This window comes from Melanostigma gelatinosum (assembly GCF_949748355.1).
Source record: "Melanostigma gelatinosum genome assembly, chromosome: 13".
NCBI lineage: Eukaryota > Metazoa > Chordata > Actinopteri > Perciformes > Zoarcidae > Melanostigma > Melanostigma gelatinosum.
The window spans coordinates 13,874,356-13,896,814 of record NC_136646.1 but is presented as its reverse complement, the minus strand read 5'-3'; the positions used below and the strand labels follow the sequence as shown (position 1 = coordinate 13,896,814).

Genomic DNA, 22,459 nt, shown 5'->3' with positions numbered 1-22,459 from the left:
CCATCTTTGTGGATCTCTGCACATTGCATGACATCAAGGCCACATGGATCAATGTAGAACAAAGTCCGGGGCTTTAGGGAGGTCATCCCTTTGAGTGTAGCCTTTGCTGAGGCCAGAGAGGCAGGAAGGCTCTGTGCTACTGGATGTGTCTGGTTTCTATCATAGCAAAGCCTGGAGAGAACAGTCGTTTTCATAAACTGTCCTATTTCCTCTTTCGTCGTGAGCTCCGTTAATGATTCAGTGTGATTTCCTACGTTGCAGCAGCCCCGTGCCCACTCCGATGGGCATGACTTGTCCTCGAAAACAGAGTTTATCCATCAAATCTCTCCGACAAGGCCTGTCATCTTATCCTTGTTTTGAAGAGTGCTTTAACTAAAACTGCAGTGATTCTGTCAGATGGTAGAAAGGCTCAAAGGAGCAGTCAGCAGATTAGTCCTCTCCCTCAGGGTGTATAGTGCAGCAGGCCGAGGAGAGCGCCCGTCGAGCGCCCGTCGAGCGCCCGTCGAGCGCCCGTCGAGCGCCCGTCCAGCCAACGCAAGAACTCCTCTGAGCTCAGCAGCCTGGTGGGGATGGAGAATGTGCAGCCTGGTTCAGATCTGAGCCTGTAATTCCCAGCAGAACCTCAGGCTGCTCCTCATTAGCTCCGTACTGGCGCTCAGAGGATTAACCCTGCGGAGACTCCCGAGGCTTCCTTCAAGGCCGAAGACCGCGACGCTCTATATATATATACATGTTCGGGGTCGGCCTTTACAACTGTTCTGTTTTTGGCGTAAATTTTTGAAACTGAGAAATGGTTCAAGGGTCGGTTCTCACAAATATATCTTCTCCTTTTATCTCCAATGGCATCTACTGTAAGCTAGCACTGCGGATACTTTTCATTTTATTTGTACAGTAATCCGCCTCCTAAATGTCTGCTTCTACCTCAATTCTGCGGAGGTGAATGGAATTTTTTGTTGTTGTGCTGCTTACAGGATTGAAGAATTACATTTTAAGAATTCAACAGCAGCGTATCTTTCCAAAAACAATGTCCTGGACCTCACTGTCGAGAAGTTTTCATTGGACGTTCTTTGAGCCGAAGAAATGTTTCTGTATGGGAACTGTTGACAGTGCGTTCTGCAGAGTGATGGGCCGAGACATGTTGATGTGGAATCTTTAAAATGAACCTCTGCGATGGATTTCTATAAACCTGGTTTAATAAAAATAATTTTAAAAGTTATTATTGCCGTTACAATGAACAGCTGTTACCTCATTTTTGTACATGATGGAATGCACCTGGTCTTTTTTCAGCATCTCTAAAAGCGCAGACTATCGACTAGAAAACACAGAACTGGTGTCTCACCATCATGTAAATGTTTACAAATTTACGGTGCTCTTTTTTTTAAATCAAAAAATTTTGGATAAAGTGACCAGTGATGTGGTCAGATGACAGGAAGAAGTGGAGCATCACGGACATCGAGGCCGTCTACACATATATTCTCTTTTCACTGACATGGCAGATAGTCAAGTTTCTACACATTGATTTGTTGCATAATTTACACACGGTTACTCACTTTAATACTCCGATGGGACCTTGATGGGCAACTTATGTGGACATGTTTGAAAAAAAAAACCCTTCTGCTGGGCGTTAAGCGTCCACGTTGGCCTCTGCGCGGTGATGACGGGGCATTCCTGCCTCCCGGAGGGGGGGTTTAGTTTACTGAAATGCTGGAAGGCATCTTTCACGGACAGAAAAATACAGCACATGTGCGTGCCGTACTTAGAAACAGAAATAATGCAGAGCGTCTATTTAAAGCGGGTGCTATTGATTCGGATCTGTCTAAAAGGAGGGCGCGTGCTCGGAGGAGTGGAACATCGGTGTCTGTATTACACGCGTTTCTTGACCTTTCCTGGGATGTAGTCAGGTTTCCTCAGCTCCGCTATACATCATCCAGCTAATGCACGGCCCGGGTAATGGTATTAGCGATGCAACACGAGCTTGCAAATAGAATAAATTGTGAATGGGGAGGTGTGAAAGTGAGTGAAAGTGTGCAGACGGTCTGGCCTGACATACAGTTTGTCAAAGAAGCCTTTCCTTTACCACACACTGAGATATCATTCATCCGGTGCTGCCGTTAGTGCCCGTCTTTGGTGCAATGACTGTTCTTCATGCAGATTATGCATCAGTCGCACCTCAGGACTCGCCGTAAATTGTCTTTCTCGGTCTGAGCCAAGATGACAGCTCTCCTGGGAGTCTGCTTCACATAACACTGACTCGACACAGAGCTACAGCTTAAGTACAGTGTGCTACGTCTTTATCGTGACTCCCCCTCTTTCCTCTCCAGTTCTCTGGTCTGATGTAGAAAACAGGACTGGCTGTAGACCAAAGGATAAACCTGGGCCTCCAGAGGATGCATGCCTCAGCTGCAACAGAATGGGAGCTTAAAGGCGGCGGCGGTGGAGCTTCAACAATTTCATTTTGGCTTCAGTGGGTTTAAAACGCTCATGAAACAGAATAAAACTAGCCCGGGATTTTACGAGCGTGGGGCTATGTGCGCGCAGGGAGATGTGTTTATTAGCGGGGTGTGGACGAGAGGGGGGAAGAAAAAAAAAAAAGATTTAATTTTTATGAGCCATTGAGGTCTTTATGGTGAAGTTAACCCCGGGGTCCCGTGCAGAGGTTGGTGTCTCAGCTTCTGCCAGTTCAGGGTGGAGATGAGCAGCTTATCGGGCACATGCACAATGACCTCTTTATCAGCCGCCAAACACTCCGTCTCTCTCAGCTCGGCCTCGGTCTCAATCTTCCCCTGTGTTTGTCGCCGGACGCGCGCACATCCATCACACGCCCACGCGACAAATGATTCAAGTGAGCGCTCTGTCTTCTATTACGGAGGGTTAATGGGGAGAGCGGAGCGGAGGGCAGACAGAGAGGCAGAGTGTTAGGAGAGAGCCAGGAGGGGGGGTGCAGATGAACAGAGGAGCTGCTGTAAAGTGCTCTGATTAGCAGGAGTAATTATACTGCAGCGGTGGAGGCGCTGAATGCACACTTCCACCACTTCGCTCGCCCGCCCACTCGAGGGCCACTGTGGGGGGGGAGAGAGAGAGAGAAAGAGAGAGAGAGAGCAATGAAGGGAGGAGGGGTGAGTGTGATGAGCGGGGTAATGAAGGGAATAAAAAGTCTTCCTTTATCTGTTTTTTTTTCATCTTTTCTTCTCTTTTTCTCGCGGACAAACACTCGAACAGACTCTCAATACTGAAATGGAAATCTTCTCAACTGAACAGCACCTTTTAAGAAAAAAAACTCTGCCGAGGCCGGACGGACGGAGACTTTGGATAAAAGACGGAGGAGGTGTTTTCAATTTCAGAACAAAGAGATTCACACATGTGCGGTGTCCGGAGTTTAATGAAAAATGTACATGTTGAAGCGCACTTGGCAGAGGGAAGTGCGTGTGTGTGCGTGTGTGTGTGTGCGTGTGTGTGTGTGTGTCCTGCAGTCGACGGTGTGTGCTCATAGAGGTCATTCAGCGAAACCTGAGCGCGAGCAGAAGAAATCCCAGGACGCGAATCGACCCCTCAACACAGAATACCAGCACAGCACATTATGCTGCAGCGCTCACTGTCTGTTTTCATCTCCGCTTCTTTCTCTCGCCCTCTCTCTGTCCGTGATTGTATCAAGTAATTGACACTCGGTGACAGCTTGATATGAACTGGGGATTTAGGGATTTGAAAATACCCCAATCACATCTTTTTACTGAATGCAGGAGAAAGAGAGCGGGAGAGACAGCAGGATGGGAATTAGATGAAATGAAGCTTTGAAACATTTTAAATCACTGCTCATCATATTGTGCACAAATTTAAGAATGTATGCAAATAAGTTACAAAGAATCAAGTTCTTTGTATTTTTGTATCAAATTCCAATCATCTTTTTGTAAATCAAAATATGACATGTTCAGGGAGGTGTGTGTGTTGAATTAGCTACACTATAAGCCCGCTCCACTTCTTAGCAGTCCAACCAAATGCAAAGGATTTGATTTAAATGCCCGGGATGAGAATCCCAGCGAGCAGCTTCCTGTTTGCTGCAGAAAACATTTCTGCTTGCATCATAGACCACCATGGAAGGCCTGGACACATCATCACCACCACATGCGACCATACAGCCATTACCCACAGGCCCACTGGTGCAGCGTGACAGGGCTCTCCTTTCAAACGGACGTCCCACAAGGTCACTTATCGTGCCATCTCCAGTCGCAACCGCCACTGCCGCTACATTGCCATCGCTTAGGACGAGGCGGGTCAAAGGTGAGACCGTCTGCATGGGTGGGCGCTAAATGGGCAGCAAAAGGCTTTATTAAAGGCCTACTGTACATCAGATACGTCTCGAATACAGTCGATGTTCTGCTTGTTTTAAGGAGCGTAGGGGGCAGTTTTTCTTTTTATGGCTGTGCGTCCTGTCCCGTGACAGCCTCGTGGGTCTTTCAGAGTGGACATATCTTCCTCCATCCGGGCCGAGGAACATTCACTAGACTTCACTACTGTGCAAGAAGCAGGAAAAAAAAATAGTCATTCCTGGCATCTCACCATGTGAAATTTGGTTCACACACTTGCTTCCAGCACTTCTACAGAGCTTCCAACTTCACATTTCTTGCATGATTCAGAAAGTTTGAATACAGCAGGGGTGATTTTTTATTTTTTTTCTCATGTCCTTGCTTCTATTATAAAAACAACAAGGCGGAACTTTGATCTTAGCTTGAGCTGGCACAGATGTGGACATTTCCAGGTGCGAAGGACATTTGAGTATGTTGCATCATCTTCCCACCCCACTCCATCATGTAAAGTTCTAAACAAGAAGAAGAGCCGACAGCCATTTAATATGTGCTCAAGTACTTCAGTCTGGACCAAACAGGCAGAGGGAGGCTTCACATTGCCATCATTCATCATGATAAAAAAAAAAAAAAAACTGCACCAAAAAAAAAAAGCGTCTCTCCCGTTTTTGCTGGAACAATATCTACTTTGTGCTTTTCTCTCCCTGTTGTAAATAAATCCCACAGATTTCTTGCTAAACTTGACCTGATTTAAGATGCAGGGCTAAGCCAAGCCGACACCACAGGTGATCTTGCTTCTGTTCAAAATGAACTGATGATGATTCATTGATGATAAAAGTCTGAATGTTCCGCCTGGTGGTAAGTCACCGTCGATGTTATTAGCCCTTCTTCCACCTCATCTCCCGCTCCTGCTCTTATCTTTCCCTCGTCCATTACTCCGCTGCCTGTCAGTGCTATTACACTCTATTAAAACAAGGATTTACACCCTCCATGCGCTGCTAACACATCCTCCGTACTACAACAGGGTGTTGAGAGATTCTTGAGCTTCATCAACTTTTTGGCTCCGAATACCTGCCACAGCGTCTATATGCCGTTAAAATCCCAAACCGAGTCCTTGGAAAGAGAAATATTGCAGCTCAAGTATAAATCCCAACATTCATACAAGAATATTGCGACGTTCATTGAATGATTATAATGCACACAGCAGGTCGATAAATGCCCTACACGAGTGCTCCTGCTGTTAAACGCTTCCGTCAAAGCATTTAATCACACCGCAACGTATAAGTGCCTCTCTGTGGCTCACATGGAAGGAAAAGTGCTTTTCACCGGAACAGACAATGACCACAAACATCCACTGAAGTCGGGGCTGCTGTTGAGAAAAGGTTGTTTTTGTTTCGAGTGCTTAAGATGTCGATTTTCACTTTGCACTCCTCCCTTATCTGATACTGCTTTAAAAATCGATAGCAGGTTTTTAAATCGGGGAAATCGAGAGCAATGCCACGGCAGACATTTTTACCTCCCAGATTTGAGCCCCGTGGCCCCCTGATGAGGTCAATTTCACGCCCCGTCCGGCATGAGGGAATTTATAGCTTCCTTGGCTATAAGCTGCCTCGACTCGAGACGAGCAGCTCGACTCTGCTTGCGTGTTTCCTTCTGCTTTGTGGGAGAGCAGATTATTCATTGTCTCTGTGTTGACACTCCAGCAGTCTTTGACCTTTTTAATGCTGCAGCTTTCAACTTGAAAACATGACCGGCACCGACCTCTGACCTAGCCCGTTCCCACAGACTCATACGGGAGTCACTGCAGGCTGGTTCCAATGTGAGTGAGACATATATGATAGCTGCTAAACAGCTTTGAAATTCCTGACAGCCAGTGCGCTTCATGTGCTCTGCTCTTCATCTCTTTGGAGGCTGTCACTGCTGACCATTCTGCTGCTGTTGGAACAAACCGGTGCATTTGGCCGTTTGGCTCGTGGGAACGCTGCCGTTTGAACTCTGATACGGACCAAACAACCACAACAAGACGGCTTGAACAGCATCTACTTTATTTATGGAGTCGCTTATTGGAATATAATTAAATTGCAGCGACCACATGTAACTAACTGTCCCTCCTCATTATATCGGAGTACAAACAGCTTTGTTTTTGTCTTCTCTGGCTGTCAGCCATTGTTTATGACAGGGCCAGTTGCAGGTCCAGTTGCAGGCTTAACTAATAATAACTATTAAAAACATATTTCTTCATGAGCTCTTTGTGATCGCCAGAGAAAACCTGTAATTTGTGCAGCATGACTTTGTTTTAATTAGAGCTGCAACTAATGATTATTTTCAAAATCACTTGTTTTGTCCGACCGACAGTTTAAAACCGAACAAATGTTCAGAGTTTAGAAGCTGGAAGCAGATCATGTTTGGAGACATTTGTGTTTGACAGTCAATTTACCGAAGTAGTATTTTTCCAAAGTAGTAGCCGGGTTCATGTGATGCTGATGACAAACAATGGCCGTCACCCAAACTGTCCAATGATTGATGTACACGTCAGTCATATGAGTTCTTGTTAACCCCTCCTGGTTAACAATACCATCCCTTTCTTTTCTGTGGTCTGGAGCGAGTTTGCTGAACTAAAGGTGTGATTGTGTGTGTGTGTGTGTGTGTGTGTGTGTGTGTGTGTGTGTGTGTGTGTGTGTGTGTGTGTGTGTGTGTGTGTGTGTGTGTGTGTGTGTGTGTGTGTGTGTGTGTGTGTGTGTGTGTGTGTGTGGCAGACTTACCGTGACAGGCGGAGTCCCTGTTTGGTGTGCACTCAGACAGCTGTATCTCACTGTCCTCATCACAGATGGTGCAGGGCAGGCAGGGGTCCAGGGAGCTTTCCCGGTCCGAGTAGGTATCGTCGGTGCACTCCTCGCACACCGTGTCGTGGTCGTGTTCGCAGTGCGAGTACACGCCCTGGCCTACCGGGCACACCGTACACGGCTCGCACTGGCCCAATATCCCGTCGAAGAAAAAGTTGTAGTTGCAGACGCAGATGGCGTCGTTGGAGTCGGTGCAGGGCGTCTCCATCCGCATCAGGCCAGTGCACTCGGTGCAGGGCCGGCACTGCTCGATGAGACTGTAGTCCTCCGAGAAGGTCTCGCCTGCGGATGAGAGGACAGGTCGAAGGAGACGAGACGGAAAAGGGAGCGGAAGGAAACGAGGGAAGGGGCAAAGAGCACAGGAGGTTGGAGGAAGAAGGAGAGAGAGAGCAGGAAATATGAGGGGATAAACAGAGGGATAAACAGTGAGTCTAATGACATTAATCGTGTTTACTGCACATTCATTAGACGGGAGGACACATTGATCCACTGGGCTCTTAGTGATTTGTGCTCCGGGACAAGAAAGGTGCTCTTGTCGGGGAGCGAGTCAAAAGCCTGCTGTGCTCGTTACGATATTGATCCCAACGTGTTTGTGCTGCGCCGAGTAAACTGCTTTAATCTCAGTCATGCACACAGAGTGAAGTGCAGGTGCATCAACATGCTCACAGTGATGATAAAGACGTGTTTGGTATACCCAAGTGATCAAGCAATTACTCTGGTGTATGTGTAGGCTTAAGAGAGTGTCAAGCAGCCATTCTGCCAAAATGGGGCATTTCTGGGAGGCCTGAACATTTCTTTTTTTTGTTGCCTCGTTCATTCACATTGTTAAACTAATCTAAACACAGAGACATCATTTTGGCTAACCATTCAAATTAATCGCGATCCACTAAATTGGTAAATATAGAATTGATTCAACATTTTGTGCCGTTGAATCGACTGATGTTAGTCGCATTTATACAAAAGAGAAATATTTGTAAATTAGCATGAGCAAGTATCAGAGTTCCAATAGTGGATAAGTGTGAATGGAGACGGTGCAGCCATGCTAGCAGCTCGGTGAGGCTGCATGCATGCTAATGTTAGCATGCTAGCAGCTCGGTGAGGCTGCATGCATGCTAATGTTAGCATGCTAGCAGCTCGGTGAGGCTGCATGCATGCTAATGTTAGCATGCTAGCAGATCGGTGAGGCTGCATGCATGCTAATGTTAGCATGCTAGCAGCTCGGTGAGGCTGCATGCATGCTAATGTTAGCATGCTAACATGCATTCAGTGACTAGCATTCTGCTGTTTAGCAGGTATAATGTTCAACATTTTCACTCTCTTAGTTTAGCATGTTAACATTTTAACATTCGCTCATTAAAAAGAGGTTATTGACTTTATCATCTGTACATCATGAATGTTTGTACATTTAGTTTATTGCAATGCATCGGGATTATGAGCGCTTTCATGGCTAAAAGGTTTTAGTTCTGGTTCGTATCAAACATTTGTTCAACCCTTCGCAGAGTTTGCACTTCTCAGACGGGCAAATGTCGATCTGCAAACTGACTGTGTCCTTTTTCTGTACGGATGTAAAAACAAAAAAGGCAAAAAAATTACAAAGAACAACTCATATTGATTTTCTTTTGAAGGGTTGTGAGAAGAGGAGATGGCAGACCACAGCTGCCTTGTGGAGAACTGCGTTGAACAGAATGGGGTAGAAGTTGTGCTGACTAATTGCCTGCTGCTTTTTAATTACTTCAAACACTTCAGGTTTGCTCTCCAGGAACGTTTACATCGGGAGGATTCAGGAGAGTTCATCGCCGAGGAAGTGACGACCTCAAATTAGTTTATTCTTACACTGAGAGTTCCTCGGGGCTCAAAGTAATCTATTACATGGTCATATAGAACTATTCTCCAATATAATTGGATGCCTGCTGAATTATGCATACAGTGGGGGGGGGGGGGCAGTGAGTTGACTGAGATGGGAGTGGAGTAGAGAGGCTGACAGGGAAATAAATCTACGGCTCAGATGCAACGTGTGACGTTCTACTCCCTGCTGCATGCAGAGAACTTTGGAGGGGAGTCAAAGTACAGCGAGATGTTTAGCATCCATCCAAGTTTCACAGCGTGAGATGAAGAGATAAGAATGCATGTCGAAACACATTGACTGCTTCTGTCACTCTCCATTTCACAAAGTGGAGCAGATAGCAGGTTAACACTGCTTTTGAAATGTCCTTAGTGGTTAAACGTTCTTTGTCTCACCGTGAGAATAAATCATCCGGACTGGATGTAACCATAATTATCGCCACAAGACTCCGTGTGAGACTTTTCTTCCTCTCTTATCAGCGTACGCATATGTCTTGAGTATGTGTTCCATGGGAAGTGCTTTGTGGGTGTCGTGTTGAGCTGCAGCATATTGTCAGTGTGAAAAGCCCTGCAGCAATGTCCCAGCACTTGCTTTGCGTTGGCAAGCCAACGCTGGCACAAGACGGAAGCTCTAAACACCTTGTAAACAGCAGCGCGGCTTCGAAGCCGACGGTGAAAGCTGCCACATTCTGCAGGCAGACGGAGGTAATGCTATAGAGACAGGTAGGGAGCAGACCAACGAGTAAGGGGGGATGCTTGATTTGCTCGAAGGAATCTCGTGACTGTTTGCCTTGATGGGAAACGGTCTGTGAGGGTTAGCTAGCGAGCGAGAAGCACAACCCGAGTTTAACAAAAAACAACATGATTTAGAGATCAAAGTGTTGATGGAAGGGGAAATGGAGCAGGCAGGGATGTAAGTGAGTTCAGTTTCCTCCTCAGATAGAAACACACACACACCATCTGATTTCGTGTTGTATCTCTTCTCTACCTGGCTTCACCCCTTGCTCTTATTACTGTCTGGAGGCAGAAGTGAGAGAAGAGAGTGACACCGACTGAACGATCCAGACACGGACAAATAACGGGCCTGAGAGGTTAATGATTATTTGAATGAGTGAGCTTGAAGCCTTTGTTTTTCTTTGCAGTCAGGCTCAACCGGCAGAGCTCTGCTCATTCATTTCAATTATCCCACAGCGCGCAGGCTTCCTTGGCTAATTTTAGCTTGCATGCATGAGCCCCTTCCCAGTCCATGTGTGTGTGTGTGTGTGTGTAAACACGTCTAAATGCGACCATATGCACCGAGAGGAGTTTGTGTGTGTGTAATTTAATGTGTCTGCGCCTTCATCTGGGGGCTGTAAGAAGAAAGTAAAAGGCCACCGAGGATCCGGTGGAGAGTGTCTTCTTCAATAAGATATGATCCTTTTTCCTAATTGTCCCCAACTGAGCGATGACCAGTTCATCTCAGCAATGGAAGTTTTCATGTTCGGCAGTAAAAAATAAAAACGTCCATAGCAAAAGGGAGATGTGGGGATGATGCACTTAGAATGTGCCACTTCAGCCCGGGAAGACCCCCCCCCCCCCCCCCCCCTCCAAACGCTGATGTGTTTCGGTCCCATTAGTGTCATCAATAATGTAGATAAGGACGGCCTTGAAACTGCCCGATGAGCTCCACAATCAGCACTTAAGGTGTAAGCTTTTAGCGACGATGGCCATTTCTGCCACTCCGCGGCGTGTCGGGGTCCACCTTTCAGTGGAGGATCCATTTTCCTCCCGACCCTCCGCTGACTGCCGATAAACCATTTGGAAAGCTGCGTGACGGCTTTATTTGTCTTTTTGAACGCGAAACATTTTTGTGTGTAATTATGGCCGCGCTTCATCGGTCCACTTAGCTTGCCTCCTGATTTGAAACAGGTGTTTTAGGATATCGCCAAAGCTGTTATTCGGAAACCAAAGGAGGGAAGTTTGATTCATCAATCGACCGTTGCTTTTTGCATCTTGTGCTGAGCTGTTGTTTTTATGCCACATTAGGGCGCCATGTAAGGACGTGGCTTCGTCTGAAACCGCCACAGAGGACCTGCTCGGGGGAAATCTCCATTTTCCTTTTCTTCATCCCTCTTGATCCACCGTTGGAAGCGATTCTTGGCGCTCTTGTTTCAGCCCTCACCAGACGAGGCTGTGATTCTACTTTCCTTCCTTCCTCTAAATCCCCAGTGAGCGCCGGTCCAGTCGGCCAGCAGCTCTCCTTAAACGCTATTTCGCCCCGTGATGCTCTGCCTTTTGTTCTCTCAGATCTTCAGTCAGTTTGCAGGGGCAACCTTTTCTGAATGGTTCACTAAGTGAGGCAGGTCCGGTTGTCTTGTCTCCCATGACAGCGGCGAAAAGTGGACGAGACTGATAAATATTTCAGCGCTGCTGATGCTGGCATTCGTCCCAAGCCGGGATCGGGAGGCCATGAAGAAGGGGGGGGGGGGGTTGCACTGACAGGAAGTGGGGAATTAAGGGGGGTCGTGGTAAATAAATATTCACCCATATTTACCATGAAACAGGAAATGGATGTGTTGCGTTCTCCTCTTCAATTATTAAAACCTGCACTTTAGCAAATGTATTCATAGCTTTGGTTTTCCAAATAAGGTCAGTGTTTCAGCCCCTAACTTCTATATAAATCCCACTGAGAGTTATTGTAGTGTGTGTGTGTGTGTGTGTGTGTGTGTGTGTGTGTGGGTGTGCGTGCTCCTGTGGGCATCAGGTACGTTCAGATTTTATCTGCTAAAACAAAAACAATATTGAAACCGAGGAAAATGCATTGGCACCGGAAATTGAGAGCAACCTCCTGGGTATTTGAGCTGAGTTGTTGAGTGTTTATCAGCGGTGAATACCACTCCTATGCTGCAGAGCAAGATAATTGTTCTCTGATAAGAGGCACAATAGGCTTTTCAATATGGTTTAATTAGCTGGATCAAACGAGTATGCATCGATGTAACAGTATGCATGATGAATGAGGCTATCGTGCCCTTTGGTGCTTGGCTCTCTCATACCATTTTATCCGTTAATACAGACGATGAGTCATAGCAACAGTGAGGAGGGGGGTTGGGGGGTGTTGGCTGAGAAAAGCGAGTACAGGATGGAGAAAAGAGGTGACACGACTAGAGTTGGTGGGATTCGCTGGTGTGGGATGAGGAACAAATGAAAACACTAGAATCCTGAGGGCCAGCCCACATAATAGGAAAATGGAGCCGTGGTTTCCCATCCACGCATTGTCGGCCACTGTTGACGACAGGAATATGAAAAGAAATATGCGAGAAAAATTCCCCTTGACGTCAAACGAAGGATAAAGACGCTTGAGAAGCTGCAGCGTGTTTCCATACAGACTCCAGGCTCCTTCACTCAACCAATTTCCATCTCCAGTCCGTCATATTCTTAACACCGATGCAAAGCACGACAAGCCCGCTTTGTTTGCCTCTTTTATTTTTTGCACAAAAACCCATTTTTTTGCCAATTTCACGGCACTACCTTTTCTACATTGGCACAGTTTGACAGAGTTGTTTTTTTGTGAAATCGACTCTCGGCCCTTTTTCTTATTCTTTTCTCTTTTTGTCACCCTGTGGCATGCACTGTCGCGCTCTAGATGGAGAGAATTGGCTTTCTGCCCCTGAACCCATCGCTGCAGCGCTTGAGTTCCTGGAGGCAACGACTACAAACGTCAAAGAGGTGCAATCAGACCAGAGATTGAGATTCTTAATAACATAACACAACACAGAGATTAGCATCTGTTCAAGTTCAAGGATAATCAGAGTCTCACTTTCCTCTGGACAAAGAGCGTTCCTGCCAGCCTGAGTTTAATCACAAAACGACATCCAGTTGACGTTGTTATACTTCGGTGTTAAAAGACTGTTTACATGCGCCATTTGCAAGTGTTTACATGTGGCATGTGTGTGAGTGGATTAATGCAATCAATCAATGCTGGACGGAAAGTGCACTCTAAACGTCTAAACAGGACTAATTTGGGGGTTTCTGCTCAGTGTCGGTCCCTGCAAAGTCTCAAAACTGACACGATTAGCGCGAGCTTTCAAAAGGGAGGAAGACGTGCGGCGTAGGTCTCGTTGCGATACTTCAGCTTCCTCTTGAACTATGCAGCGATGTTCGTGACCTATACTTTGACGTTTTTTTCCTTTGCGCTCTGACACGCACCAGCATCTTAAAGGGCAAAAAAGAGCTCCAGGAATGTGACGCAGAAAGACGAGCAGGACACATTTGTTTCGCAGCATCGTCTCTTCTCGTCCTCGTCGTTCTCGGGGATGTTGCGCTGTTGGCGCCTCTCCAGCCTCTGTAGAGTGAGCGCTAATGGTTCACAGCCCGGGCTGAGCTGGGAGCGAACACATTTGGACCCACTTACGAGCATCAAACATGAATTCCTATCTTATTCCTTTAGGATACTCAATGAGGGCAAGCAGACACTTCATACACATTGGACAAAAAGGAGTTTGTTTTGGCTTCAGCGTTCTTTTCGTTTGGAGTTCAGGGCTGGAGCTGCCATCAAAGGCGCAGGAAGTGAATGTATTTGTATAAATGAAGATGACGTAAGTGCAGACACTTTGCATTAATCGGGTGTGAGCGAGTGTAATGCTGGGGAGGACATGCAGCTTACATGTGTACACTGTATTTTGATTGTCTCCAGACTGAATGCTCTGCTCTTACGCGTGACACATTTCAGGAAGTGGGGTTTCTGTAAAGTCAAGTTTTTAGTATTTTTAGTGTTAAAGTTGCTTCTCCAAACTATTAAAGGGTCAGTTCGCTCCAATTAGACCAGTTTATAACTTGTAACTTCTGTTCATGTTTTATCACATGGAAGGCAGATGGTTGCCAAGTAAGATTCCACTGAATTCAGTTGCTATTGTTTTAAAGGAGAATCTGTTTATTGCTAAACTATTTGCCAAAAGGGACATTTTTAGAAAAGATAAACTTTGGTGTTGCATGGTGAATATGTAAATTAAATAGCATCCTAATTGTAACTAATAGCTTTATTAATAGTTAATAAGTAACTCACTATGATTTTATTATAGATTACTTATAAGACATTAATAAACTTTTCTGTTGCTAGTTTGGCTCCTGTCTGTTATTTTCTTCTATGAAAGTCTGCAGTTATAAATTATAAAAATATGAATAAAGGGTTAGTTAGAGTTTGTTCCATATTTCATAATACATTGTTAATAAGCCATTAATAAACTATTTGTTACAACTTATGAAGCCTGTATGCAGAATGCAGTACCAGTGTGTTTTCATTGATATTTTTAACTCTATAACAGAATAAAAAGTCTCCACTCACTGTCCAAACACTGGGAGCAGACGGTCTGCGTGGAGCCACATTTCTTCACCACTCCCTCTCCGGGGGGACAATCCTCGCAGCATTCTCCATTGGTGGTGTACTGGCCGGACTCGCAGGGGACCTGCACCGCCCGCTCCGTCTTAGACGCCAACGCTAACGCCACCTGGCAAACGGGGACAGCAGTACAGTGCATCAGAGCGGCACTTTAACACACACACACAGCACAGGGCCGCTGAGACTTAAACACGCACAACACAACAAATCGATGAAGATTACTGCCAGGTGTCTAACCTGTTCCTTAAAATCCAAACGCCATCAGTAATTCATCATAAATAATGTTGTCTCCACCTGTATTGGACACACTTTGAAGAAGTCTAAACTGCCCTAATAGCTCCCATGAAGGCACATCAGCTCTAATAGTAAACGTATGACATGCTCAGTCCAAGCCAAGGCAGTTACCATGAAATCATGTGTGCGCAACATTATACACATGCCCGTCCTAATTACTGTCTAAAGTTGAGAGTAGCTGTGAACGTCCACCCGTTACTCCGATCAGCATTGGCACACACACACACACACCCTTGTTCTACTGTACTTGTGGGGACTTTGTAATGAATGTCAACTGTGGGAAACAAAGAACTGTTTTGGTCCTGATTGAATTGTGCCATGAATTACAGATATGATTTTACTTAATTCAAAAGATGTTTTTTCACATGAAGAAGACACATTTTGTTTAAAAACGGTTGCAGAGTAACACGGAAATACGTAATTAGAAAGACTACACAACCAACAGTGGCGTGAGTGACGTATCTCGCTGAAGCTACGTACTCTGATGTAACGCTGCTCACACCAACAACGGGTCTTGCTCGTTCTTTCGCTTCCCGGCTGATAAAAAGTATCACTGGATAGAACACATCAGGTATGATGATGCATTTGTTTATGGATATAGCGAAGTTACCTAGCTAGCTAGCTAGCTAGATAGATAGATAGATAGATAGATAGATAGATAGATAGCAAGCCAAGGTGACCACCATGTTGGTGATGCACATTGTGCGAGATGAGAGATATAGTTCACTCAGCAAAACTAAATGACAGGACGACAAATTTATGACGAACTGCGACTTTCTGGACTCGCAAAATGATCTTTAGCATACACATTTCGTATTTTGCCATTGCCTACAGCTACATTTTTTCCGTGGGGGGGGGAGACAGCATAATGGGCGGGACTTCGCCTCTCGATTTGCATATCAATCACAGATGCACATGTTTCCTTATCGCCTTACATGCCTGTACTGTAAATACACATGCATTCGCTGTATGTTTCACTTTCCTCCTAAACCATAAATCCATGGCTCAGTTTACATTTCGTTATCCTGTCTAATCTGTTATCACTTCCTCTCTCTCTCCTGCCTCTCTTGTTGCATTTCCTCAGTGCTCTCTGATACAAATGCCACGCAGCTCTAAGAACGGAGGCTTGTTCCACTGGTGTGTATGCAACCATGTTAAACAAAATAATTCATATCCAGACGTTGTAGAACAAAGAAAAGCATAATACGGAAACACTTTCATGTCCTGTGGCTCTTATTATGTGACGAGCAAATGCTCATTTCCACTCAATTCACATTTGCTGAGACATCGGTTCAATCTTTCCTCTCTCTCTCTCTCTCATTCGGCCATCTCTCTGCTGTCCCTGCTTTCATTCAGAAACAGATGCACCGAGCAGCCAGCAGCTCTCTCTCTCTCACTCTTCCACCTCTTGCGCAACATTTCCTCCCTTTCTGTCATCCCACTTTTTGCTCCCTTGGTGCATTTCTCCTCCTTGCCTTGACAACCCATCTCAGAATCTATTTGAACATATCATCAGGATTAAAGTCACGTTTTATGTCTGCAAAAAAAAAGAACTCTGGCTGCAGTCCAAATCCTCAAGAGGTTCCCTCTTGTATCTGCAGAGGAAGGATTCATGTCCCTAACTCCCTTTCCTGTGACATCTCCCTGGACTATCGCTCAGCGCAAACACAGATTAATGGCAAAATCAGCGATAGATTGGTCCACCAGCAGCAGGAGCATGCATCCACACTCAACAACGTACGGTGACCCAGCTGTGATGTGCCTGGTTTGTACTCTCCCCAATTTCATGGTCAATTTGAGAGTTTATTTCTAAATTTAATTCGACCAAAGTGCAGCCGACCGTCGCCACCCTTGAAACCAGCTGTCATAACAGACTGTCCCCTCACATCCAGGGCTGTTCACATGATGACTGAGCTGCACAGCCCAATTAGACCAGCTGCTGTGGACATACCAGGGAGCCGGGAGGATGCGTCCTGTCTGCTCTGTGCTCCGCCGTCTTCCCATAATCAACTTTGTTCACATGATCGGAGGAGCCTCATCTTTCATGTCAAAATCAGCCGAACAAGTAACGGCTCATGTCGGATGGGAATTTAATAAATCAATTTACTCTCCATGAGCTGCAGCGTCTTTATCTCTTATTTTAACATCCCAGATTTATCATTAAAAAATTAAGAAGTAAATGACTTTGTCTCATTAATGCTGTTGAAAGTCTGGCTGCAGGCGCCTGTCAGCAGACTGCTCCTGGATGTCTGGATGCTTTTCCAACGTGAATCTAGATTTTCCAGAAACGAATCTCAGCAGAGATGTCTAACTTTTCCCCCCTGGATGAAAACCAAGAGGAAGGTGTGCGTGTAGCATGTATGTGTGGAGCTGGAGGGGGAAATAATGTACCCTGTGAATAATATCACAAGCAAATCACTTGTTGTTTAGCTACATGCAGCCCCTGCAGGTTTAACAGTAAAAAACGGAACATTGGTCCTTTAATAGGTTATGGCCCGAAACACCACATTGATGCAGTTCACAGTCAAACCCTGTTCAGAATAACATAGACATCACAGGGGGGATAATAAACGCCTTGCAGAGCTCTGAAGTTAAGAAAAACTCGCTGTAAAAAGGTGGAATATTACAGCAATGTCATAAAAGTCTCTATGGGATGTCCACGCAAATTAAGCACCACAGTGGAAGGAAATGTTTTGAAAAAAACATATCACAAAGTGCATAAGGTCACCAGCAACTCCCCTACAGTCTGTCTACGGAGTTAAAAAACAAAATGTAAAAAGTCAGCAATATGCGAATATTTCGGCAAACGCACTGTAGTTCCTGCTGACTGGACTACTTACCAGAGCGCACACGGTCACCAGCGATACGGTAGTAGTCATCCTGCGTCGCCTGCTGGAGTCACACAGAAACGGGTGTTGAGCAGAGGAGGCAGCGCTATGTGGAGGAGGAGAGCCGCTCAGCAGGAGTGCTCATTTTATTTCCAGCGACAGCGGGTTTTTATCAATGAGTCCGCACCATCACGAGTCAGTCCGGGACCCTGTGGACTGGAGTCAGATGCGGCTGTCGGTGCACCCCTCAGCACCACCACACAAGAAGAAGAGGAGGAGGAGGAGGAGGAGGTGGAGGAGGAGACCGTCCTGTCCGGAGTGCTGCTGCAAGTGCAATGCGGAGGAGGAGAGAGGAGAGAAGAGACGTGCACCCTCCAGTTTATTACCCCTGATACTCCCGCAGTAACACCATACAACCTACTTCTCTCTCTCCCGCTCTCCCGCTCTCTCTCTCTCCCTCCCCCTCCCCCTCCCTAAGCTCACGTGAGGTCCAACTGTAAGCAAAAGTGACATAAAAATGATTTACATTTCTTGTAAAGGACCAACATGAATGGCTGACACACTTTGCAGCATTACGAACGCTGCACTCACTCTGAGCTGTTTTTCACTGACTAGCTTAATGCTACACAAACACAGCGCCATAACAAAATATAGATATTGACTGGTGCAGCACTTTTTGCATAAGCTGATCCGGGTCTTATCACCAAACCCAGTGGTTGACTCCACTAATGCTCTCGTGGCTGAAAAGGAGCACATCCCTGCATCCCATTACTTAACCGTTACTATGTGTGTAATACAGTATCAGCCCGTCCACATACTTTTGGCCACATCGTGTATCTATCGCCTCATCTAACTGTGCTGAAGGCGGGAGTGGATTGCATTACCATGACGTGTGTTTCTAATCATTTGTTCTTCCCCAATTATGTTAATAAGAGAGGCAAAAATAATTATTGAAAAATAAATTAGAAACATCTTTCCATGTGATGCACTCCAAAACAAGACCGCCACGGAGCCCAGGAAAGCTCGAGGTCTGCAGGGATAACAGGTGTTTTAGGTTTCCATTGATTCACTTTTGTTCCGCTCAAATCAGATGAAGAAGTTTCACAAAAAATCTCCCCTTTTTGACTTCATGATTTTATAATCTGTGCAAAACAAACACGTGCGCGTCTTAATTAATGACTGAGCAACATCAAAGTCCGAACATACTCATCAGTCGGTGTACAAGGCGCATTGTCTTCATGTACCACAAGAGGGCGACTCAGCTGAGCTCAGATCAGCAGCAGCTTCCCGAGGAAGGATGAGGTGGAAGTCACTTCACTGCACTGTGAAAAGGCTTTTTACGGATCTCAGGTTCCAAGCAATGTCCTGGGACCTGCAAATGAGGGTTTATAGAAATATATTTAATTTCAAACATGGCATTTATTTGTTTACGTTTTATGATGATGATTTAGTACTATTCTTATATTTTCCATGACCGGCTGCAGCATTGAGCACTTCTGTTGAAGAGATGGATATAATAGTCTGACGCACTTTTTTTTGGGGAAACCTGCTGAACGTGTTGAGGTTTGAATCCATTAAGCGCTGCCTGCCTGCATCACAGATATTCTTTATTTCTTTATTTATTTTCGTCAAGATGATACTAAATTCGGTGAGGCCACTCCAAAACCACTAATGCACGTCTAAGCATTGTAACTGTGTTTGATGCTCATCGAGGTCCTTAGCCTTTACACCGAAGAGAAGACAAGTGTTGATGGATATCGATCCAAGACAATGTGACGATAAAGCAGCGGTAGTCACCAAAAAGACTGAACCTGCGTCCAACCTTTCCCGATCTCCATCTTGTACGATCCTCCTGACTCTGCTCCTTCCACCTTCTCCTCACCGATCATCAGCTCAGGGGACAGAGAGGCTGAAGCAGCAGCAGCAGCAGCAGGGTGATTTGGTTACACTGTTGTAGATCAAATGCTCTCCAGTATTGATCTTGGGACACATCAATTTTCCCACATCCTCCTTTGAGATCACCCCTGCAGCACCTCCGACTAACCCCCATTCTGCAGACTCTGACGTCACGCTCCTCCGTCAATACTTCTTTGAATTGTATTCACGATCCACTATTTATCGTGCATAATCACCACAGTCCGAGCAAAGCCGCTGTATCACTGCAGGTGAGCAGGTAGTCAATGACGAGCTCCGACTCATCTGTCAAATAAAGGCTAATAATTAACAATCACGGTCTCCAACCATGTTGTTGATATTGTTTGATCCCGACGACAGTGTAACAGAGATGTACTACAACTCCAGGCTGAAATGTATCCTCCCAACAGCCAGGAATAGAACAATGTCCTCTGTTAGTAGTGTTATGGATATATGGATATGTGCTGACAGGGGCCCTTGGTAGGATACATGTATTTTTCTCTGTACGTATCACATTTCCACTCGTATGATTGGTCAGCGAAAGGAAATGTCACGTCAGTGTGCAAGGTCACGAATAATACACAATGACTCGTCGTTCGGCGGAAGTCGTCACGGTGAGCAACGCGCGAAATTCACTGGAAGGAGGTTTTATTCGTTGCGTGGAAACATCTTTCCAGGCCTTTCTCGCAGCGGACATTTTGCGGAAATCAAAGCGGCTCAATGGAGTTCAGCCATCATTGGCTGTATTTTTTATGTACAACTGTTCTTTTGCTAGACTATGGCTGCTGAAAAATGTGTATTTAAAAATCAGTTTAAAGTTTAAAGTCAAATCTTAGCCTCAAGTCTGGTCAAAAACTTTACTTGGTCTTTAAAGGCCCTGTCCACACGTATACAGATATTTTTGAAAAGTGATATTTTCTTTAGTTTCTTGAGTTTTCGGCATGACATCATGAATTGAACCTCTTGCATGGGCCGCATGCCTGTTGTCGCTCTGTATAATCAACAGGTGGCAGAAACAATAACAACGATTGCAGTTTATTGTCTTTATTTTTTAGGTCTGCGTAACATCTTAACTTCGTATTCTGTCAGATTTGTGACCAGGCAAATATTTCAACGCGTCCTCATACAAAGGTTTGTTTGATATCTTACAAAAGTGACTCCTCGTTGTTTTGTGCGTTTTCCTACGAAAGCATGTGTCAGTTTACGCTTGATACACACAAAAACGACTTGGTTAGGTTGAGGGAAAGATCATGGTTTGCTTTCCAGCAGTTCAATTTAGGAAAACAGAGGACAGGAGACCTATAAACACTTGTCATTTTATGGCATTTGCTAAATTGAAGAATAATCTCTAACTCTTTGCGCCGGACAATAAATACAGTTATTCTGATTGTGGTAAAGAACATTGTTTGGGTTTTGCACTGCAGCACATTTGTTTTGAAAGGAAATAAAGAGTGAGGTTAAAGTAATTACTTTCAGCTGTACGGGTCTTTGAAAGTATTCACATCCATGTTGAATGAAGAGTGTAGAAATTGTAGGCCCTTCTATACACACTCGCTCTAAGTTTAGCCTGCATACACTGTCTACCAACTTAGGTGCAAACAGCCTCAAATTAGAGTTGAAAGTCTTGTATTATATCACAGATGAACCAGCGAATGTCCAGGTTCCCACCGCATTGTTGAACTCGTGGCTCGCGATGGAAAGGCAACCGGTGAAGCACTGAAACTGGAGGAATGTATTTCTTCTCTTTAATGCAGCACTTGGTGGATATAAAATGCAGATGTTGTACATGCTTAGACAGAGATAAGACTCCAGTGTGACCCTGGTGTGATGTCACAACAGCGCGGTGATTTATTATCTTGGTGCTGTGTTGTGGTGACAGATTGGGGGCAGATATAAGAGTTGGATGGCCACTGTATGAAGTTATGGCCCAGCATGCGTTTAGGGAGCTGCACAGGGGGGGGCGTATCGAGTCCAGAGGGCGGACGCCATATGTTTTTAACACTCTGCCAAGACGGGGAGAGGACAGCACCTGTGGCTGGTTACACATCTAAAAACATGAGTTATGGTTCCCACTCAAAACAAAGCAGGAGATGCATTCACCCGTCACAAATCATTTGCAAATCTAAAAACCACAAAAGGTACACGCTGAAGGCTGGAGTCGAGCCAGTGCTGCAGGGGGAACGTACACTTTCCTCCTGGCAGCCGGTCTTTACGCTGTCATATTCACGGCTGCGGCGTTTTTTTTTCTCCTTGGTTAACTTTAACTGTGAAAGATTGCCCACGTCGAGAATGTTAAGCTCCGATATCAGAGGTTCAAAGAGCAGAATAAAAATGGATATTTAAGCAGATGATCCCATCCGACTCATTTAAACTGGCCTTGTTATAACAGCATTACAGGAACCAGAGAGCTTTTCTTACAGAAGGTTCCCCGTATATCACATGTCTCTATGTGCAGATACAGCGAATGCCAATCAAACCTTTTCACAGCAACATTCCTGGTTTATTTTTTTACTCCCAGACTGGCTCAAGCTGTAATCAATGGGTTTGAATATTTGGCGGTTTCTCCTTCCTGTGGCCGTCCTACAATCGTCAACATTTCCTGCTGATGTATTTAGTCTGCCAGCACGTTTTCAGTCCGTGTTGTGTGTTTAAAGGCACAGGAATGACCTTTCTTTACAGCAGATAATCTTACCCTGAGCTGTGCTCAGTGGATCAGTGAGGCATGAATTCACTCCCCTGCTGATTAGTAGGTGAGTGATTATGACTTCCATTGTTTGGATCCTCTGAACAGGATTAACCCTATTTTTCTATGTTATTTTAATAAGGAGGGTGTGTTTCTTTGTTTGAGATGAGTTCTGGACGAGCTGTGCTCTGCATATCATGATTCCCTTTTTCAGCCGTGCGTCTCTCCAGGAATGGTTCAGTCGCTTTTCATCTTGGACCTGAACTGAGACGGTGAACATGGTAAACATTCCACCTGCTACGCATCAGCAAGTTAGCATTATCATTGTGAGCATGTTTGCATGTTTGCATGCTGACGTTAGCCTTCAGCTCAAAGCCCCACAG

The 22,459-nt window shown here is 45.4% G+C and overlaps 1 protein-coding gene across 1 annotated transcript in view; it reads right to left on the bottom strand.

Moving 5' to 3' along the window:
- ngfra (nerve growth factor receptor a (TNFR superfamily, member 16)) overlaps positions 1 to 17,857 on the bottom strand; it is a 33,842-nt gene extending 15,985 nt beyond the window's left edge. The window contains exons 1-3 of the mRNA XM_079281737.1: positions 17,492 to 17,857; positions 14,304 to 14,466; positions 7,061 to 7,423 (exon numbers count right to left, since the gene is read on the bottom strand). Coding sequence (XP_079137863.1) covers positions 7,061 to 7,423; positions 14,304 to 14,466; positions 17,492 to 17,530 — 565 coding nt within the window. The 5' untranslated portion in view covers positions 17,531 to 17,857. The remainder of the gene's footprint in view (positions 1 to 7,060; positions 7,424 to 14,303; positions 14,467 to 17,491) is intronic.
- Positions 17,858 to 22,459: the final 4,602 nt, after the last annotated feature.